This window comes from Oratosquilla oratoria, chromosome 18 (genome assembly GCF_046742065.1).
Source record: "Oratosquilla oratoria isolate Oo_2021 chromosome 18, ASM4674206v1, whole genome shotgun sequence".
NCBI lineage: Eukaryota > Metazoa > Arthropoda > Malacostraca > Stomatopoda > Squillidae > Oratosquilla > Oratosquilla oratoria.
The window spans coordinates 16,003,840-16,022,657 of NC_134794.1; the positions used below are offsets into that span (position 1 = coordinate 16,003,840).

The 18,818-nt window shown below is 40.3% G+C and overlaps 2 protein-coding genes across 2 annotated transcripts in view; one reads left to right on the plus strand and one right to left on the minus strand.

Annotated features, from left to right (window-relative positions):
• Positions 1-3,362, minus strand: part of Rat1 (5'-3' exoribonuclease 2 Rat1) — a 42,488-nt gene extending 39,126 nt beyond the window's left edge. The window contains exon 1 of the mRNA XM_076201600.1: positions 3,177-3,362. Coding sequence (XP_076057715.1) covers positions 3,177-3,251 — 75 coding nt within the window. The 5' untranslated portion in view covers positions 3,252-3,362. The remainder of the gene's footprint in view (positions 1-3,176) is intronic.
• Positions 3,363-13,326: 9,964 nt separating this feature from the next.
• Positions 13,327-14,685, plus strand: LOC143034751 (uncharacterized). Its single transcript, XM_076201100.1, has 2 exons — positions 13,327-14,226; positions 14,389-14,685. The coding sequence occupies exons 1-2, from the start codon at positions 13,327-13,329 to the stop codon at positions 14,683-14,685; spliced, it is 1,197 nt and encodes a 398-aa protein (XP_076057215.1).
• Positions 14,686-18,818: the final 4,133 nt, after the last annotated feature.

Consider the following 18,818-nt stretch of genomic DNA (forward strand, 5'->3'; position numbering starts at 1 on the left):
TTTCACAAAAATTTGGTGGCGACTTGGTGACAATTGTGACTCTCCTCTTGAAAGTGGCGTCCTTCTTCAGTTTGTTATATAGTCTATAGACTTCGAAGATCTCATCCTCAGATGGCTGTGGTTGTAATGGGACAGACTCTTTTCTTGTTGATCATATTTTCGTAACAATATGCGCCATCACTTTCATACAGTCGGCGTAGTTTCTCTTGCTCTATCAAATGAGGTACTGTTGTACAGTTGCTACTGCTGCTAAGCCAGACCCCACAGTCGTCATGGTACTCATAACGTCGTCCCTTTTCCTTTCTTTCCAGATTTTCCCTGTTGCAAACAATAAAATAGGAATTGTCCTTGTTACATCAAAACCACGCGGGGTTCTTTCGTCTTTGAAACTCCTCTTCCGCAGCATTTTCTTGAAAAGGGTTCGGCGAGAAACTCATTCGCGGTTACGGGTAGGGTAGTAAGACCTTATAGGATGACCTATCACTGAACTCAAAGCGTAAATGTGCGTCATCTCTGAATAGCGTCCTGTCTCCCGTACGGCAGCCAATATGTCCTCGTACGTCCCTGTCAAGATGCGGTCATCGTGAATGAAGTCTTTGAAGTCCTCATGCTGTCTGTCATACGTCGCCCGGTTCTTCATTATCTCTAGTGCCGTTAATAAACGTAGCAAAATGTGGTAGGTCTCACACCCGTACAATGCCAAGGAAACAGCCCGATACAAACAATTTCCGTCCCCTCCAACTGCCTTGGGTACATAATCTTGCAGCACAATTGGATGGAACAAGTCCAGGATTCTGACAGACACCTGGTCTGTTTTGGTGCCAATCGTTATGTCTGAAGTCGGTCAAGGCAATTCCACACCGTACGTCTTCAAAAGTAAACGAGCAGATTCCGTCGCGTGGTCGTAGCCAGTCCGCAGCAATTTCAACACAACATCCAGATCGATATCTTCATCATCAAAGATGCACGTGGGGGCAGATAAAAAGGAGATCAGTCTTGTCCCATTCTTTGAGAAGTGTCTGTGTCATTGGTATTGGTACTATCAGAATCAGATAAATGTTTATTGTTCCGTATAAAACATTGATGTACATTTTATTCAGGTAGAAGTACAATAAAATAAGCCTCCGGTGCGGTCCCATACAAACTCTCTCGAACCTCTCGGCATGCAACGTCAAGTGGTGTTACAAATACAAGTCATGTGCAAACTGTCAAAATACACATTCCATGCTAACCTACGATCAATCTCAACCTCCGGTGGGGTAGGTATAAGCTTGGATAAAGGTCCGGTGCGGTCCGATGGGGTCCGGTGGGGTAATTAGTCAAACCCAGTTATGCTAACCCTATGGAAGGCCCTAGTCCAACCCACACTAGACTACTGCAGTCAATTGTGGTCACCCCATAAAAGAGGGGAAATCCAGCGACTGGAAGCAGTTCAAAGAAGCTTCACCCGGCAGATCCAGGGATGAGGGAACTAAATTACTGGGACCGCCTCAAGAAACTCAATCTGTTCTCCCAACAAAGGAGGAGGGACCGGTACAGGGCCATCTACCTGTGGAAGATCCTGGAAAAGCAAACACCAGACCCCACAAACTCCTCTACACTGCACTCACAGGGCGAAAGTGCAAAAGAAGAACCCTTCCAACCAAAGCCCCCGAGCGAATAAAGACTTTACTTGCTGCCAGCCTGGGGCATGAAGGACCAAGGATCTTCAATGCACTCCCTAAACAAGTAAGAGACATAACAGGCTGCACGGTGGGCACATTTAAGGCTGGCCTGGACAGATACTTAACATCCTTACCAGATGAACCACCGGTACCAGGCTATACAGACATCTGTTGGGCAGACTCAAACTCCATCACGGATCAAGTGGACCTACTAACTAGGGACGCCAAAACCAGATTCAGCGGCGGATCACTGTGACTGTGAGGGATCAACCTCAGAACAACACCAAGTAAACCAAGTAAGTAAACAAGCAAATATGCTAATGAACGAAGTCGGTAACATAGGATCGGGACGCCATCTTGTCGTCTGTCAATTGATGGCCTTGGTACTTCCGACAGTACCTCGCCAGGTACATTTTCTTGAAGGAATGTTATGGAGATACATGCATTCCTTCAAGCTGCAAGAACTTTGTGTACCCTGCAAGCTGAGAGAGTGGTTGAAAAGCCCACCAACGTCTCTCACAACAAGGACGAGCCGGATGACATTAAATTTGCAGGTTAATTTATTAAACACAGGTTAGGTTAGGTCAGGTTAGTTTAGTTTAGGTTAGACGAATTTATCATCCTTTCATTTCTTCGACGTCGGCATCTATCACAACAAACATGGCATACCATTCGTCCGACACGACTTCGTTACTTACAAAATCTGTTTTAGCACCTTTTTGTTTTTTTTATTTCCGCTCACAAAATTGCATATTACGTTGAAACATTATAATTCACACAATTAATAATTAATTTTCTATTGCTATATTGCGCCCATGGTCGAAACTAAAAATTTACCTTATTTAATTTTCTATTGCTATATAATATTGCATAGGTGTGCACCTCTAAAAATTTACCGATAATAAGAGATATTCCGTTGATATACTTTAATTTACCAAACTGTATTTTGTATTGATATACTGCATAGGTGTGCACTAACTTATTAATACCCCAAAACCCTTACAAAGCTCTAGATATAATAATAATAATGGTACTCTTCATGAGTTGTCTTAATTTACCATTATTTATTTTATTCAAAGCGACTGATATAGTTTATGTTCTTTCTCACCTGGACAAAGATGAAAATCAAGTCGGATTCTTGCAACAAGAATAACACTGTTCTTCAGTTATAATGATATACTCATCTTTACCTCAACAATGGTACTTTTAATTTGCTTAGGTTTAATTTCTATGTCATGACTTCTTATCAATGACAACATACCTCTATCAAGCCCAGATATATTCGGTAAATTGTCGGTGATATACTGAATGCCTAAGTAATATTCACTCCCACCCATATTTATTATAAACAAATTGCTACAACAATAAACTACTGTCTGGATATGCATTTCCAAAAATCTATGTACTCGTGCCCGAATAAGTACAGGGTACAATAAGGTGCGATGAACTCCATGCTGAAGACCCGTTAGCAATTTCTGAAATACTATATGACTGAGCATCATAAGTACTTACGGTTTCTTCCACACACTCAATAATTACTGAGGCATATTTCCTCGACAGCCATCTAAAGAAGGCCGGAACTCCCATCGTAGTAATACAATTGAAAACAACACTTTCATACGATTGCACTCGCGTCCCCTCTCTGCGATGTAAACAAAAGATATGCCAAACGACATGCGCAATAAAACGTCCGCTTGTCGTTTGGTACAGCCGACTGATATTTTTCTTGGATAAATTTCATAAACAAGATTATATAAATAATATTTTAGTCAAATATGGTATGCTTTCATCTATAAAAGAAATAACTCATTTTTGTTAAACTTATTAGCATACTTTCTCTCAGATCCATTTAAGTAATTTTCGCACTGACACGAGTTTATAACCTGTCCCTATTATAGAAAACGACATTGTAGGTTGAAAAGTGAGGGGTAATTTTAATATAGAATTATTGTCATGTAGGCTTCTTCATGCTAACTTACCTTGAAGTTAATTCCGTCAGTTATCAACGCAGCTGAGATGGATTTCCACTGAGGCCAGCCAGCTCTCTTCCCTCCATGATCCAGTGTAGTAGGTTGTTGGAGTTAGAGCTTGGGTATCCTGACGTGGGTAAACCAAGCATCCCGGTGGTGTTTGAAGGTTTCAGGTGATACACCACTCAGATTCTTGAGTTTTGCCGGGATGCACTTGAAGAGTCGTGTTCCTTTATAGGTGAAACTGTGGTGTGTCAAGGTTCTATTTTATATCAGATGCTCCGGAGAAGGTCCTGACTAATACAGCCTTTCTCTTCTTGGAAGGATCTTTTCTGTGATGTTAACATTAGGGACCATGTTTTCTGAAACTTTCTGAGTATAGATAATTATTTACTCCCGCTGGAGGGAGTCCAGATGTAGCTTTAGAAGTCTTACCCAGTAGCTTAGGTGTTATAACCCTTGGATCTTGCTTGTGAAAGACCGTTGTGGGCATTCCAGCTCTGTTATATCTGAAATTTTGTTTTGGGAACCAGAGTTGACAGCATTATTCAAGATGGAGTAGCACTAATGATTTCTATAGGGTTTTCATGCATTCTTCACCTCTTGTATGGAAAGCCCTAAGGATCCTGATAGCTGCGTTACTTTCCCTGTTATTTTTTGTGAAGTGGCTTGAGAAAGTGATACCTTTGTTTATTTTCACCCACAGGTCTATTACCACCTCCTTAGTCTCAATATCTTTCTGGCTACAAATGTATTTTGTCGAGCGTGTAAGGTTTTCTAATGTCCTATAACGTACAATCTCAAACTTTTCCCTGTTGAGGATAATGTAATTTGTTTCTGCCCACATCAGGATCCTATATAAGTCTTGTTATAGATGCGGTGGAGTGTTCCCAGTCCACGTCTATCTCCCCAACCTGACAGAAACTTGTACAGATTTGCCTTGTCTAGTCTTACATTTTGTCGTTGGTCAACATTCTTTTTTCTCTCTGACACATCACCATAGGGTAACTACTACCTCGATTGTAATATGGACAATGCTGGGCGCGTTCCTCGTTGCGTTCCTAGGTGCGGTCCGTTTTAATTTGGCCGCAGTTTAGTGCTCACAAATTATTAAAGTTTAAGAGACAGGTTCATACCGAAATAAAAGTCCGGTAGGCCACATACTATACCAAAGAAAAATTTCGTAGGCCATATACTATACCGGCACCTCTATTGCTTGGACAAACCTGTAAAGGTGACTTGATAACCTTTAAGAAAGCACCGAAGACCCACTTATTCACGAAAGCATATGACGTTATTGATATGTGCATTAAGGGCAATTAATTATCGGTGTTGATACTATATCTACGACGGTCCAGGAGAGCGCCGCGTTGCCAATGGAGCGGTGCCTGGAACTGCATCAATGGTAAAGGGTAAGACTGTCTTTGGTCCTTCATATTTCGCATAGAGTAAGTAATTGGCCCTGCAGGGATGTGACAAAGACTCATGCAAAGAGTCACATCAGTTTATTTATTTTTTTTCAGAATTGAGGAAGGACAGAGTTCACGAATGCGAGCAAAAGAATCGTTATAAAGAGTTCAAACCTACTGGAGGGGAAAATTCGAAAACAGTACGGCTGATTACAAAAACCGTGAACAGAATTCAAGTTGCCAAGGGCGGAAGACTCGAAAGCGTAAAACGTGGCCCACACTAATTGTTTGCAGATCCCTTACATGCCTAGGTGTCACCCTGGGTCAAAGTTCTTAGTGACGCCCCCCCCCTTTCCCCATCTCCACCATTCCTTACTGCTTCTTATAACTATTGGCTTGCGAAATTATTAAGAAAAAATTATCTAATATCCCTATCGCAGGAAGGATTAGGGGATTATTTCATATTCTGTTTATTCTAACGCAAAATTTGTATAGTATATTACGGTGAAATATTCAGGGCTCCTCTGACCTTTTTTATTATAATTATTTTGTCAACTTTGTGGGCTGCATATCCAGACTAGAATTGCCGCCTTGAAGCAATATTAATTACAATGGTAAGTATTATTCAAATGACTCTCCTACCTCGATGAAGGAAGCCGCATCTGACTTAGAACTAGTGACAGACACATCTATGAAATTTCATCAATAAGTATTGTCTAAAAAGCTGGACGACTGTCAAATTCTACTCTTAAAGCTACAATTAATGGTGAAGCTTCATTTATGGTCCCATTATACATCTCACACATTCGCCTTTTATTAGATAATACTTCTTCGATATGGAATACAGGTTATGCGTTAAACCTACGATTGCTTGAATCTATGCAACGTAGATGGACTAACAACAATCGTGGTCTGGAAAAGCTGCACAACTCGGTGAGGCTGTTAACCTTGTTCTCAGTTAAGGATAGGTTACTTAGGCATGATCTCGTTAACTATTGGGAGATTTGTCATTGTTGTTCTCCTATTCCAGATATGCTTTCCCCCCATTCTATGTTCTCTGGCACAAGGGGACACAAGTTTAAAACCGCTCATACAAAGCATCAATTTGAGTTACAAGGAAGTTTCTTTAATGTAAGGTGTGTATCCATTTAGAAGTCCTTACCGGATCAAATAGTATCTGTTAATAGCATGGCATAATTTAAATTAGTTCTCACTCTCCATCTTTGTAACTTCTTTATGATTTTTGCTAATACTCTATACTCCGTAATAAAACATAAAATTTATTTACTTTTCTATCTTCACTAGCTCCTATGATGCACTTTCCAGTCTCAGCATATACCCTTTCTTTCCCTGACATTATTCCTTGTGGTGGCTGGCGCATCAGCAATGTGCGGCTTCCGTGGGCCTCTCTCCCGCCAAATAAGAATACAAGGTAATAAGAATGGAAGAGCATTAAGCAAAGACTAGTCTTTGGCATTAAGGTGCTGCTGAAAGGATGTAAACAAATATAGTAAACTATCTATCAGGAAATTGAGTTCTTCCACGTAGAATTACGTAATTTGGCGCAAAGCAGACCATATTCATCTGTGATTACTAGGCTTTGACGTGATGAACTGATGATGTAATTATTTTAAGCCCATACGAAATAAAAAAAAAAGTATTGACGGAGAAGAATAGATTAACTTGGCGGCAACTAGAATGACGAAAGTGCCACCTGATATGGATGGAGTTAATTGAGATAATGAATTAAATTCTTCGTAGATAAATAAGATAAGCTGGCGACAGCTGGAGTAAGAAAATAAGTCACCTATAACCAATAATTAAGATGGATGGATTGGCGCCATTAGCAGAAAATATAGCAGTTCAATATCTGTAATGTGTGAGAACGATGGCAACAAAGTTCCTCTCTTGGCACGGTCATGTGATGAGAATGGAGTACAATAAGACAACCTACGTGTGATCGACAATAGATTGAAGAGATGTCGAATACTAAATAATGTAATACCCACTACATCACATGTTTGGAGACCTGAATGAAGCGTGATTCTGAACAGTCTTTCGCACACACGTATTATTTTTATTTAACAAACTTCTCTTTGAACATGAAGACCGTGACTTAGGGAATTACCCAAAAAAGAAATGGAAATGCGAGGGAAGCGAGATCAGGGTACAGAGAGAGAACGTGTCTGTAACCACCTGAAATTAGAAGAATGTTGTGAAAACGGTGAGAGTCCGTCCATGATGACGACTCCTTGAGGGAACTCCTCTGCGCATCTATAGTGTCAACTCTTTGGGTGAGGGCAGGGCCCGAGCCGGGACTGACCCTACAGCTATCTGGGATTTCCCGGCTGAATAAATAAAATCGCCTGGCGACAGACATTGTATAAGTCGAGGAGGCCATTCCAAGGATTAATTGAGATCATGATTAATCTTTTGACTCCCTGGAGTTTTTTTTCTGAATAGAAATAGTTTGACTGTAGAGAGAAAAAAAAAAACACAAAAGTGAAACCAACTGCCATAAGCTGTGACGTCATCAACATCTATGGCAGAGTTCAAATCTAGGGACGGTAGTCACTAAAGGTTAGGAGCTCTAGAATGTTGGCACAGTAAAGAGAGTGTCCCAAAATTGTACTAATACTTTCAAATGTTTCAAAAGAACGCTATGATATATACGAAGAAATTATAATTGGTGAATGCTCAACAGAATTTAGCCAAACTGACTACAACTTTGCTGAAATAAAAATAAGAATGCTAAAGGAAGAAGTACAAATCGCAGTAACTAAAGGGGAAGAAGGGATTACTATAAAACAGATGAAGAGGCAATGCAGAACTATAGGGAAACTGTAGAACTTAAGGAAAAATGTTGTAGATATAGAGCAACTAAGAGAGGTGGATGAAAACTTATAAACAACATACTATAAAGTAATGTCGTAACACATTCGTAAACATTCAACAAAAACCCACTGTGTTGGATAAGAAGAAATGGAATAAATGAATTCCATATATTTCGATCACGGACTGTGATCCTCTTCAGTGGAATACAGAAAGGTAGAGCAAAAGGCATGTCTTATATACAATAACAATAAGGGACAAGGGTAGGACTCAGGTAGCGTCTAGTACTTTGCGGGGCAGGTCACCCGCCTTCACCAACGATGGTAACAATTTGTTGACTGCCCAGGTGGTAATACAGTCAGGTGACCACTGTCCATATGATATATTAAAATTTGGAAATTTGTTAATCAGGGATGATTCTATTATTTTTCTTTTAAAACTGCATTTTGAATTAAAGATAATCGGCAGTTTGTATCTTCCATCATAGCCAGCAAGAAGAGGAAAAACCAGTGTCAGTTTTTAACTAAGTGTCTAGAAGAACAAGTGTGCCCGAAGTCGTTTGGCTTCCTTAAATACAGTAACCTGGGTCATAGTTTTCCCGCCTACATCAGGGAATTCCTACTCGAACGCATTAAGCTTGCTTCTTTGGAGTGTGATGAGATTTATTACCAAGTAAGGGTTGCTACGAGGAATCTCAAGTTTTTGTGCCCAAATGTCCACACCTATAAACTTTTAGCTCAGGTTGCTCTGGAAAAAGCATCTAGAATAAGTGTTAAACATCAAGACATACAACTCAAGAAGTTAGAAAGATTGTGTAAAAACAGTGTGTGGTCTAAATTCTCTGTGATAGAAAATGTAGTAAATCTGTCAGATGTTACTTTTACGCGCCATGAACTAGAGGTGCTAGGCTTAGGTGTCAATTTTGCCTTGATGCCTACAAAACATCATTCCCTAGACCATATTGTGGAATTTGATAGGTATTTAGCGTCCAGTAAGTATGATAAAGAACTTTTGTGTCTCAAAGGGATTCTATTACAAGGCATAGTGGATTGTTTTAAGGATGAATGTGGTTTGCCTAAGCGTTATAAGTTAGCAGTAGACAGTCTCACGAATCGTAAAGATGTCGTCATTTCCCGTGCTGATAAAGGAGGGAAAATAGTTATTCTGAATCAGTTGGAATATGAAAGCAAAGCCTTTGATCTTTTAAATGATATCAGGACTTATGAAAAACTAACTAAAAACCCTCTCAAAAGTACTGCCTCGGAATTCAATAGAAGAGCACGCAATATCGTGGGAAAAGAGTTTTTTAATACTAATTTATTAGTCATAAACCCACAACTACCTAATTTCTATGGACTCCCAAAAATTCATAAAGAAAGTGTTCCCCTAAGACCCATCATTTCAAATAGAAATTCTTGTACGAGTAAGACATCAAAATGGCTCACGAACATTTTATCACAATTTGTAGGGTGCTTTTCCGACTCGCATATAAAACATTCAGAAGATTTCATAAGTAAGATCAAGAATCATCATTTATCTGGGCAGAGAAAATTACTAAGTCTTGATGTAGTTTCTTTGTTCACCTGCATCAACGTAGCTGAGGTTTTAGCTTTCTTGGAAACAAAATTACAAAATTATCGGGACCAACTACCAATCTCTGTCAGCAAAATCATTAAATTAACGGAATTATGTGCTAACACTAATACCTTCTCATTTAAAGATCAATATTACAAACAGCAGTTCGGATGTTCAATGGGATCTAATCTCTCCCCAGCGTTAGCTAACCTATATATGGAGTATTTCGAGACAGTGCTTTTACAAGACATTAGCCACAAGGAATGTTTTGGTATAGGTATGTGGACGATATCTTTACGATTTGGGATGACGAATGGGGATCTTTTGATGCTTTCTTTGAACAACTAAACAACTTCGCCACTAATATTAAATTCAAAGTTGAATGGGAGGTGGATAATAGACTACCATTTTTAGATATCCTATTAATACGGCATCAGGACCAATTGTCCTTCACAGTGTACAGAAAGCCCACACATATGGGGAGTTATGTGCACTTTTTCAGTCACCATCCTGATAAAATTAAATATAGTGTTGCCTCAGGTCTTTTCCTGAGGGCACTTAGATTATGTAGTCCACATTATTTGGAAATGGAGATAACAACCATCAGGAATCAATTAAAAAGAATAGGGTATCCTGATTGGTTTCTAAATAGAGCCCTAAGTAAAGCCAAAACTAGTTACTTTGGATCCACTTCCCATTCCAGTAAGAACTTCAGTTGGGACAAAAACTGTATTAAATTGCCTTATAATAGGTCCTTAAATGACATTTCTCAATTTCTTCCACAGGAAGATATTAAAATTGTTTTTAGTTACCCCAATAATTTGTTTAAGAAAATAGTCAATGTACATCAAAGACCTAGAGAAGATATACATCAAGGTGTGTATAAACTCCCTTGCTCTGATTGTAACAATGTATATTGGGAACAAACAGGTAGAGATTTATATATTAGGATGCAAGAACATAAAAATTCAATGAAATACGCACAACACAATTCCGCTGTCTTCCAACATGTAGACAAGGAAGGCCATCATATGGATTGGAATGAGGCAAAGATTATCTTTAATTCAAAATGCAGTTTTAAAAGAAAAATAATAGAATCATCCCTGATTAACAAATTTCCAAATTTTAATATATCATATGGACAGTGGTCATCTGACTGCATTACCACCTGGGCAGTCAACAAATTGTTACCATCGTTGGTGAAGGCGGGTGACCTGCCCCGCAAAGTACTAGACGCTACCTGAGTCCTACCCTTGTCCCTTATTTTTATTGTGTATAAGACATGCCTTTTGCTCTACCTTTCTGTATTCCACTGAAGAGGATCACAGTCCGTGATCGAAATATATGGAATTCATTTATTTCATTTCTTCTTATCCAACACAGTGGGTTTTTGTTGAATATTTATAAACAACATACAAAAGAAAATATAAGTACGAAGAAAAAGAAAGTGAAAAAGAGGAAGCACAGTGAATTGCAAAAACAAAACAAAAAAAATCAAGACAAGGAATAAGGTAAAGGGTACCATTCAGTGAAATGCAACAACACAACAAGGGAAAGGAAGGAATAAGAAATATTACCGAGAAGAAAAAGGTACAGAAGATGGCGAAAAAGTATTTATAGATATAGAGAAAAGTGACAAGAGATAAAGAGCAGTAAATAAATTACAAAATGTGGCAACACATAGATAAATTTAGAAACAAACCAAGAGAAGAAAAAAAAAATCTGCAAATATATTTGATGGACAAAGAAACTATTTCGGCAAGAAAGAAGCCAGCAGAAGCATAATGGACTTCTACTGTAGATGAATCTTTACCAAATGCTGTCTATTGCTACATTGCTTTTGACCCAGGGCGGTGGACGAGATCCAGGGATGACTTGTCATCCAGGAGGAGCCAAGAAAAGAGGGAGGGAGGGGTGGTGAATGGAAGTGGAGTATGTGGAGATGAAATGGGTGGGAGTGGATTTATGCCTTTGACTTTGGCTACCTCCCTTGTAGGAGGAAAAAAGATGTTGGTGAATATATTATAATAATATAGACAAAGTATAGAGTGGGGAAACAAAAACAAAGAACTAGCTGATGCCGGGACAAAGAGAAAAAGGAAGACAAAGTGAGAATACTATATGAAGCAGGAATTCAAGAGCACATAAAAATGGTAGCAAAAACAGAATTGTAATGAAATGTAGTAATTCTTCTCTTTACTTTTAGTTACTTATAGTTAGTATAATGCCTCTACCCTGTGCCAGGCCCCAAGTTTACGCCTGGAGGCAGAACGTACTTAGTTCTTGTCGTGTACCTACGAAATATACTCCCGTGATATTCGATGTTTCACTTAACCACAGAAATACATAAGGGGCACAGAAGTGACATGTCAAGTGGCGAAAAATACAAAAATAATTAATAAATACATAAAATAAAATAAAGTGAGCAGCTGGACTAGATAACAAATCCAAAATATGTAAATATTTAAAAGGGAAATAAGGAAAGAATCGTGGAAACAATGACAGATTGATTTATCAGTTACGAGTATTAAAGAATGTTTGTTGGAAAGAGCTGTTGGAAATTTTTAGTTTTAAAATATTTTATATGACACTACATCATCACCATCATGGACATGCACCAGTGAGCGCGTTGCTTCACTCACACCGGCTCCAGTCCCCACGGTCTCTACGGCCAAGCTCCCATGCAGTCACCCTTCCCACTCCAAACAGTACTCGACAGGCTCGATTATCTTGCTCCAGCCATCGACGGTTGTGTCTTGCGGAAACAACCTTGTGAATAGGATCAAAGGATTACAAAGGACGAACATGCCGACAGTAGACCTTTTGGTCCATAACTAGCTAGGATGCGAACAAATTATTATGATGATAAATAGATAAATAAATAAATACATTAATAAATAAATGAATGAATAGATAAATGAATAAATACGTTATTGAATAAATAAATAAATAAATACATTAATAAATAAATAAAATTATAATAATATAAATCATAATAATAATATATAAATAAATGAATGAATAGATAAATTAATAAATATATTAATAAATAAATTAATCAATAAATAAATACATTAATAAATAAATAAAATTATAATAATATAAATCATAATAATAATATATACGAGTAATATAATGTATATAATATAAATAATATAAATATAAATAAATAAACAAATAAGATAAATAGGTAAAGCTGTAGAGTCCCAGGACAATATACTTTCCTCCCTGATGCAAGGGAATCAGAGGAACTGGCCACCACTTCAAGCCCAGCCGGTGTTCTCCTGGGCATCAATCGTCCATACCAACTAGAGTCCATCCTAATGGGTAACATACAAGGCCTCTACCCCAAAAGCAACAGAAGCAAAGTATCCTTTCTGAAGGAACTAACGCTAGAAGAGGACTCAATGTTCATTGCCCTTACGGAGACTCACCTGGCTAATGATGTGAAAGACTCTGAGATACTAATAACCAACTACACCCCTATTTCAAGCTGACAGAGAAGGAAGAAGCCATGGAGGTGCAATGGTCTATCTCAGAAATGATCTAGCTGCTCACTCCAAAACACTATTATCCCACTCAAACGGGGTGACAGAACTCCTAGTCCTACACATAACTAAAATAAAATTAATCATAGTGAACTGCTACCGCCCTCCCCAGTGTAGTCTAGTAAGCTTCTCAAACGCTTTGAACAGACTGAATGAAGTATTGGAGACCACATCACTTGCCATGACAGATATGATTATGTGTGGTGACTTCAACTTCCCCTTTATATGTTGGCCTGATGGCAGGTCCTGCGGGGGCACTCTAGAATACCAAGCCTAAGCCAAACTTCTTCTAGAGACTGCCGACAAACTATTCCTAAACCAACATATAATGGAGCCGACGAGACGGAGCAATATCCTCGACCTCTTTTTCACCAACAGCGATGAGTCGATCAGCAATTGCAGGTTAGAGAAAACAATCTCCTCTGACCACAATCTAATCCGTGTTAACACAACCTATATGAAAAGTAGGACACCACGGGAATACCTGACTCCACCAGACATGACCCCCCTCGCCAACTTCAACTTTTTCAGTCAAAAGGTAGACTGGGAACAGTTACAGCAGGGTCTTAGGGATATTGACTGGAAACTGGCACTGCAGGAAACCGATCCCAATTCCATTCTTAATACACTATTGATGATCCTGCTGGAAGTGTGTACTGCATACGTGCCACAGAAAAAGAAGAAAAAGGTTCACAAGCACTCCATTCCACGCGATAGGAAAATCCTCATGCGAAAGCGCGTCACCCTCAACAAACAACTCAGCAAAAGTAGCAATGAGACCCAAAAGCTCTCAATCCTCTCAAAAGTAGAGGACATAGAGCAGAAAAGCAAACACTCGCACGAGGAACAGAGAAGAATGGAGGAAAACCAAGCGTTAGAAAATATAAAGCACAATCCAAAATTCTTCTACAGCTACTGTAAAAAATTCCTAAAAACCAAGTCACAGATTGGGCCCCTAGTAACTGATCAAAGGACCACAACGGACGACCCGCGGGAAACCTGCCAGATGCTGACACACCAGTACAACATTGTGTTCAGCATACCAAAGAAACAGTCAGAGATCCCAGAATCTACGACCTTTTTCAACCAAGCGACCACGAACCAGACCCAACTTACCGACCTTCAAGTGGCGGTAGAGGATAGCAAGAAGGCAACAAAGGAGCTATGGATAAACTCGGCCGCTGGACCAAACGGCGTTCCGGCGATCCTAGTCCTACAATGCAGCGAGGTCCTAGCGATCCCAATCCATATGTTGTGGCTATCCTCCTTAGACAAAGGGGAGATCCCGGCACTACTAAAGCAAGCCATTATAAGCCCAATATAGAAAGGAGGAGACCGGACCTTGCCTAAGAACTACTGACCAGTTGCCCTCACGTCCCACATTATCAAGGTAATCGAGAAATGCGTAAGGGACAAATTGTTCACACACCTTGAAGTGAAAAACCTCATCAAAGAGAATCAGCATGGTTTCAGAAAAGATCGGTCCTGCCTCTCAAACCTATTAGCACACTACGACTGGCTACTACGAAACCTGTCAGAAGGGAAGAATGTTGACGTAGTATTTCTAGACTTCGCAAAAGCCTTCGACAAGGTGGACCACGGTGCCCTCCTCCACAAGGCAAAAGATCTAGGAATCTCAGGGAAGCTAGGAGTATGGCTTCACAACTTCCTGACAGACCGTACATAAACAGTCGCAGTCGATGGTGTGAATTCCAGTGATACCAAGGTAATAAGCGGAGTACCACAAGGTTCTATCCTCGGCCCCCTCCTGTTCCTTATTCATATGAATGACATAAACAGGAGAGTGGACTCAACCCTCCTGTCTTTTGCCGATGATAACCACATCAGCTATGCAATGCGGGAAAGGGGGGATGTGCAACATCTACAAGACGATCTCAACACAGTGTATGCATGGGCCAATGACAGCAACATGCAATTCAACAAAGAGAAGTTTGAGGTCTTCAGATATAGCACAAACCAAGGCATAAAAGACAACACTGAACTGCACACGGAAAGAGGCTTAAAATCACACCCAAAACCCATGTAAAATACCTGGGCATCCACCTAAGTGATGACGCCACTTTACAACACCACATCACGCAGTCAGTGAAAAGAGCAAGAAGGATGGCCAGCTGGGTACTAAGGACTTTCTCCTCAAGAGAGGTACATGTAATGCTTGCCCAGTGGCGGATCCAGGATAAAAAAAAAAATTGGGGGGGGCTAACCTGAATTCCTTCCTCTGAGTAGTCTGATGTATCAGAAGTCTGAGGTATACTTAACTTAATAATGTTTTTCAGATTTTTCTGTATTTTAGACATATATAATAGAATGTATATTCGTTTTATATTGTTACACGCTTGTGCTAGTCAGTGATAAGGCACTGGCACGCGTATACTCTCGCATAGAGAGAAATTATTGCAGGATCCGTGTGTAGTGTTAGTGCACATGGACTCATGGAAGTAATAAAAAATAAAAGTAGCTTTAAAAAACAGAAATACAAACAAAAACGTGTATGAACTTCTGAACCTGTTAATAAAAGTATCTAAATTACATTAATAACACACAGCATTGTTCATGGGATCTCACACGAACATCAACCTCCTGTTTTTTGGGGCAAATACATTGATTACACTGTCTATTTCAATATTGATTTCATTGCGAACGCCGAGTAGCGCCAGGCCGTTGAGGCGATCTTGACCCATAGTATTCCTTAGGTAGGTCTTCAGTCGCTTCAGGGTTGAAAATGAACGCTCGGCCTCTGCGTTCGAGACTGGGAGCGAGATCAAATCTCGGAGGAGCTTGGCCAGGTTCGGATACATTCGGGTCTGGGCGTGGGCAAGGGCATCTCCAATGGATTCGAACTTCATTGTTGTTGAATACCAGCGCTCTGCTTCCGCCTTCACGAGGCTCAAGGTCTCGATGTCCTGGAGGAGCCCCTCTGCCTTCTTGAAGATATCCTGGAAGCTGGTCAGTGCACCTTCCCGGGTCTTGTTTAGATGCGTCACCACATCACCAATCGTAGCGTACGCTGAGACTAGATCGACCATAGGGGACTGCAGGGCTCGGCTCGGCTCCACAGTGTGAGCTAGCACAAACTCAGCGACGGCGAGACCAATCAGAAAGCGCGGCTCTCGGATTGCTATTAGTAGTAGTCCCGCCGTCGCGTCCGAGTTGCTCTCGTTCTCCAGAAAGACGGCAATAACTGGCAGGAATTCCATAAACACAATGACTGAGTCGTGTCGCTCAACCCATCTAGTAGCGCAGAGGCTGACCAGCTTCTTCCGCTTCGTGAACGTGTGGTCTTTTACGAGCTCAGTAGACCTCATCGAGCGCATGTTTGAGGAATAGATGTAGTTATACACCTCGCTGAGAGTCTGAAGAGCGAGCTTTGCCTCCTTGGTGTCACAGGCCTTGGTCAAGACGAGGTTGAGACGATGACTGAAACAATGAATCGTCTTTGCGAGCAGGTATTCTCGCACTACCACAGCTGCACACCCGCGAAACTTTCCCATCATGGCACTGGCACCATCAAAACAGAGGCCACGGCAGTTGCCCATGTTGAGGCCGACACTCTTTACTGTGCTAAGCAGGAGGCGAGTCAGGCCTTCCCGAGTCAGATCCTTGGCGTGAACAAAACCAAGGAAGTCCTCCCTTAGCTGACCTCCGCTGAAGTGACGGACGCAAATGGCCGCAGTTTTTCTAGACATTAAAAAGGCTTTTGACACAGTTGATCATAGTATTCTATTGATGAAAATGGCTGAGTACGGAATAAGAGACTTTGAACTTCAGATGTTTCAGTCATATTTATCTAATCGTAATCAAGTTGTCTTATTTAACGGTGTTATGGGGGTACCTCAAGGTAGTATTCTAGGTCCTATTTTGTTTTTATTTACATTAACGATATCTATAAAGCCTGTGGTATTCCTGAATACTTATTGTTTGCAGATGATACTCCTTGATTGATTGCTTCAACTTGATTGCTTCAACAACACAAAACAATCATATACGTGACAATACAGGTATGTTAAACGGCCAACGAACGCGGTATCTCTCCTTTCCATCCCTTTTCAGCGCAACTGAGACACAACCCTGGCAACCCTAAAACACGCGCATCACAAAACAGATAAATGGAATGAAACAAATACCAAACACAGCACAATTCCGCCCAAATACCGCACACATGCTGTCAGTTTATTTAACCCCCGGACCTGGCAAAACATCAGAAAGTACTAAAATCGATTAAATGACATCCTTACAATGATTCATGGAAGAACAAATTTTGGGGGGGGGGGGCTTCAGCCCCCTCAGACCCCCCCCCCCCTGGATCCGCGCCTGTGCTTACCCTCTGGAAGGCGCTTATCCAACCAATCCTGGACTATTGTAGCCAACTCTGGTCACCACACAAGCGCGGAGACATCCAGAAGTTTGAAGCTGTCCAAAGGAACTACACCAGGCACATCAAAGGGATGAAAGATCTCAACTATTGGGATCGCCTGGGAGCACTGGGTCTCTACTCCCAACAAAGGAGGAGAGAAAGATATAGGGCCATTTATACATGGAAAATCCTAGAAGGCCTTGTTCCGGACCCCACGCCCTCAACAATCAAGCCGTACCACAGTGTAAGGCATGGGCGTAAATGTGAGAGACAAACTCTCCCACTAAGAGCCCCGGGAAGGCTAAAGACCCTACTAGCATCCAGCCAAGGTCACGAGGGTCCAAAAAGAGGTGAGAGAGAAAACCAAATGCTCGGTGGACAGCTTCAAGCATGCACTGGACAGTTTCTTACGGAAGGTGCCAGATGAGCCCCCAGTGCCAGGCTACACCACCATCAGTAGGTTTTCTTCAAACACAATACCAGACCAACTGGCCCTTGCGAGGAGGGACAGCAGGACTGGCAGCAGCGGTAGACCACTACGGCTGTGAGGACTGCCCTCGAAACTCCACCAAGTAAACCAAGTAAGATAGTAAATAATAATAAATCGACAGATAAATAATAATACATGATAATCAAGCAAACAGTAATAAACATACAGGCAAATAATAACAAAGAAATAAACAAATAATATCAAATAAATGGGGAAGCGTGCCCAATTAGCAGGGGTGTTCACTACACTAATGAGGAAATTAGAATGTTACAAACAATAGAAAAGACAGTATCAAGTCCACCAAGATATTCCCAAATATGTACACAGGGAGATGTAAACGCAATTAACATGGAAACCAGAATAAGAAGAAACCAAATGAGATATAGAAAATACACTCCATAAATGAAACAACAGACCGTTTATAAAACGTTGCAAGAGAGAGGAGAAAATATAGTCGCGAGTTTATGAAAGAAACAGAATTGCCATTTGAGCAAATAAAAAGAATGAAACAAAGAATTGATACAAAGAATACAAATCTTGGATAGGAATAAAACAAATAAAAGAAAAGCCAAGTTTTATCATGTATTCTAAATGGAAAGAAAATATAAAGGAAGATGAATATTTACATGACAATAGACAAAGAATGAACGTATAGAGCAAAAACGAATAATCTGGAGAAACAAAAAATGAAGTAAAAACTCAAGCTACACCATGTTGTGACCATGCTATGGAAAACATGACCAACTTTTCACACCGGTGTATTGCATATGGAACGGAAAGAAAACAATAACTATGATTATACATAGAGGAAGAAGGAAAATATTGGATATCTACTCTTCGGTGAGAAAATAAGATAAAGCAAGCAAGAGACCATATAAGATTTCTGAAAAATTAAAGAAAAAAGAAAAAGATAAGATAATTAGAAAAAGGAAGGGTGGAAATAATAAACAGGTAA

What these genes read in the sequence shown, in the direction of transcription:
- LOC143034751 (XM_076201100.1), top strand. Translation starts at nt 13,327, where the DNA reads ATGGAGCCGACGAGACGGAGCAATATCCTCGACCTCTTTTTCACCAAC. An exon ending in TAGTCCTACAATGCAGCGAG is followed by an intron (nt 14,227 to 14,388) that starts GTCCTAGCGATC and finishes CACATTATCAAG; the next exon opens with GTAATCGAGAAATGCGTAAG.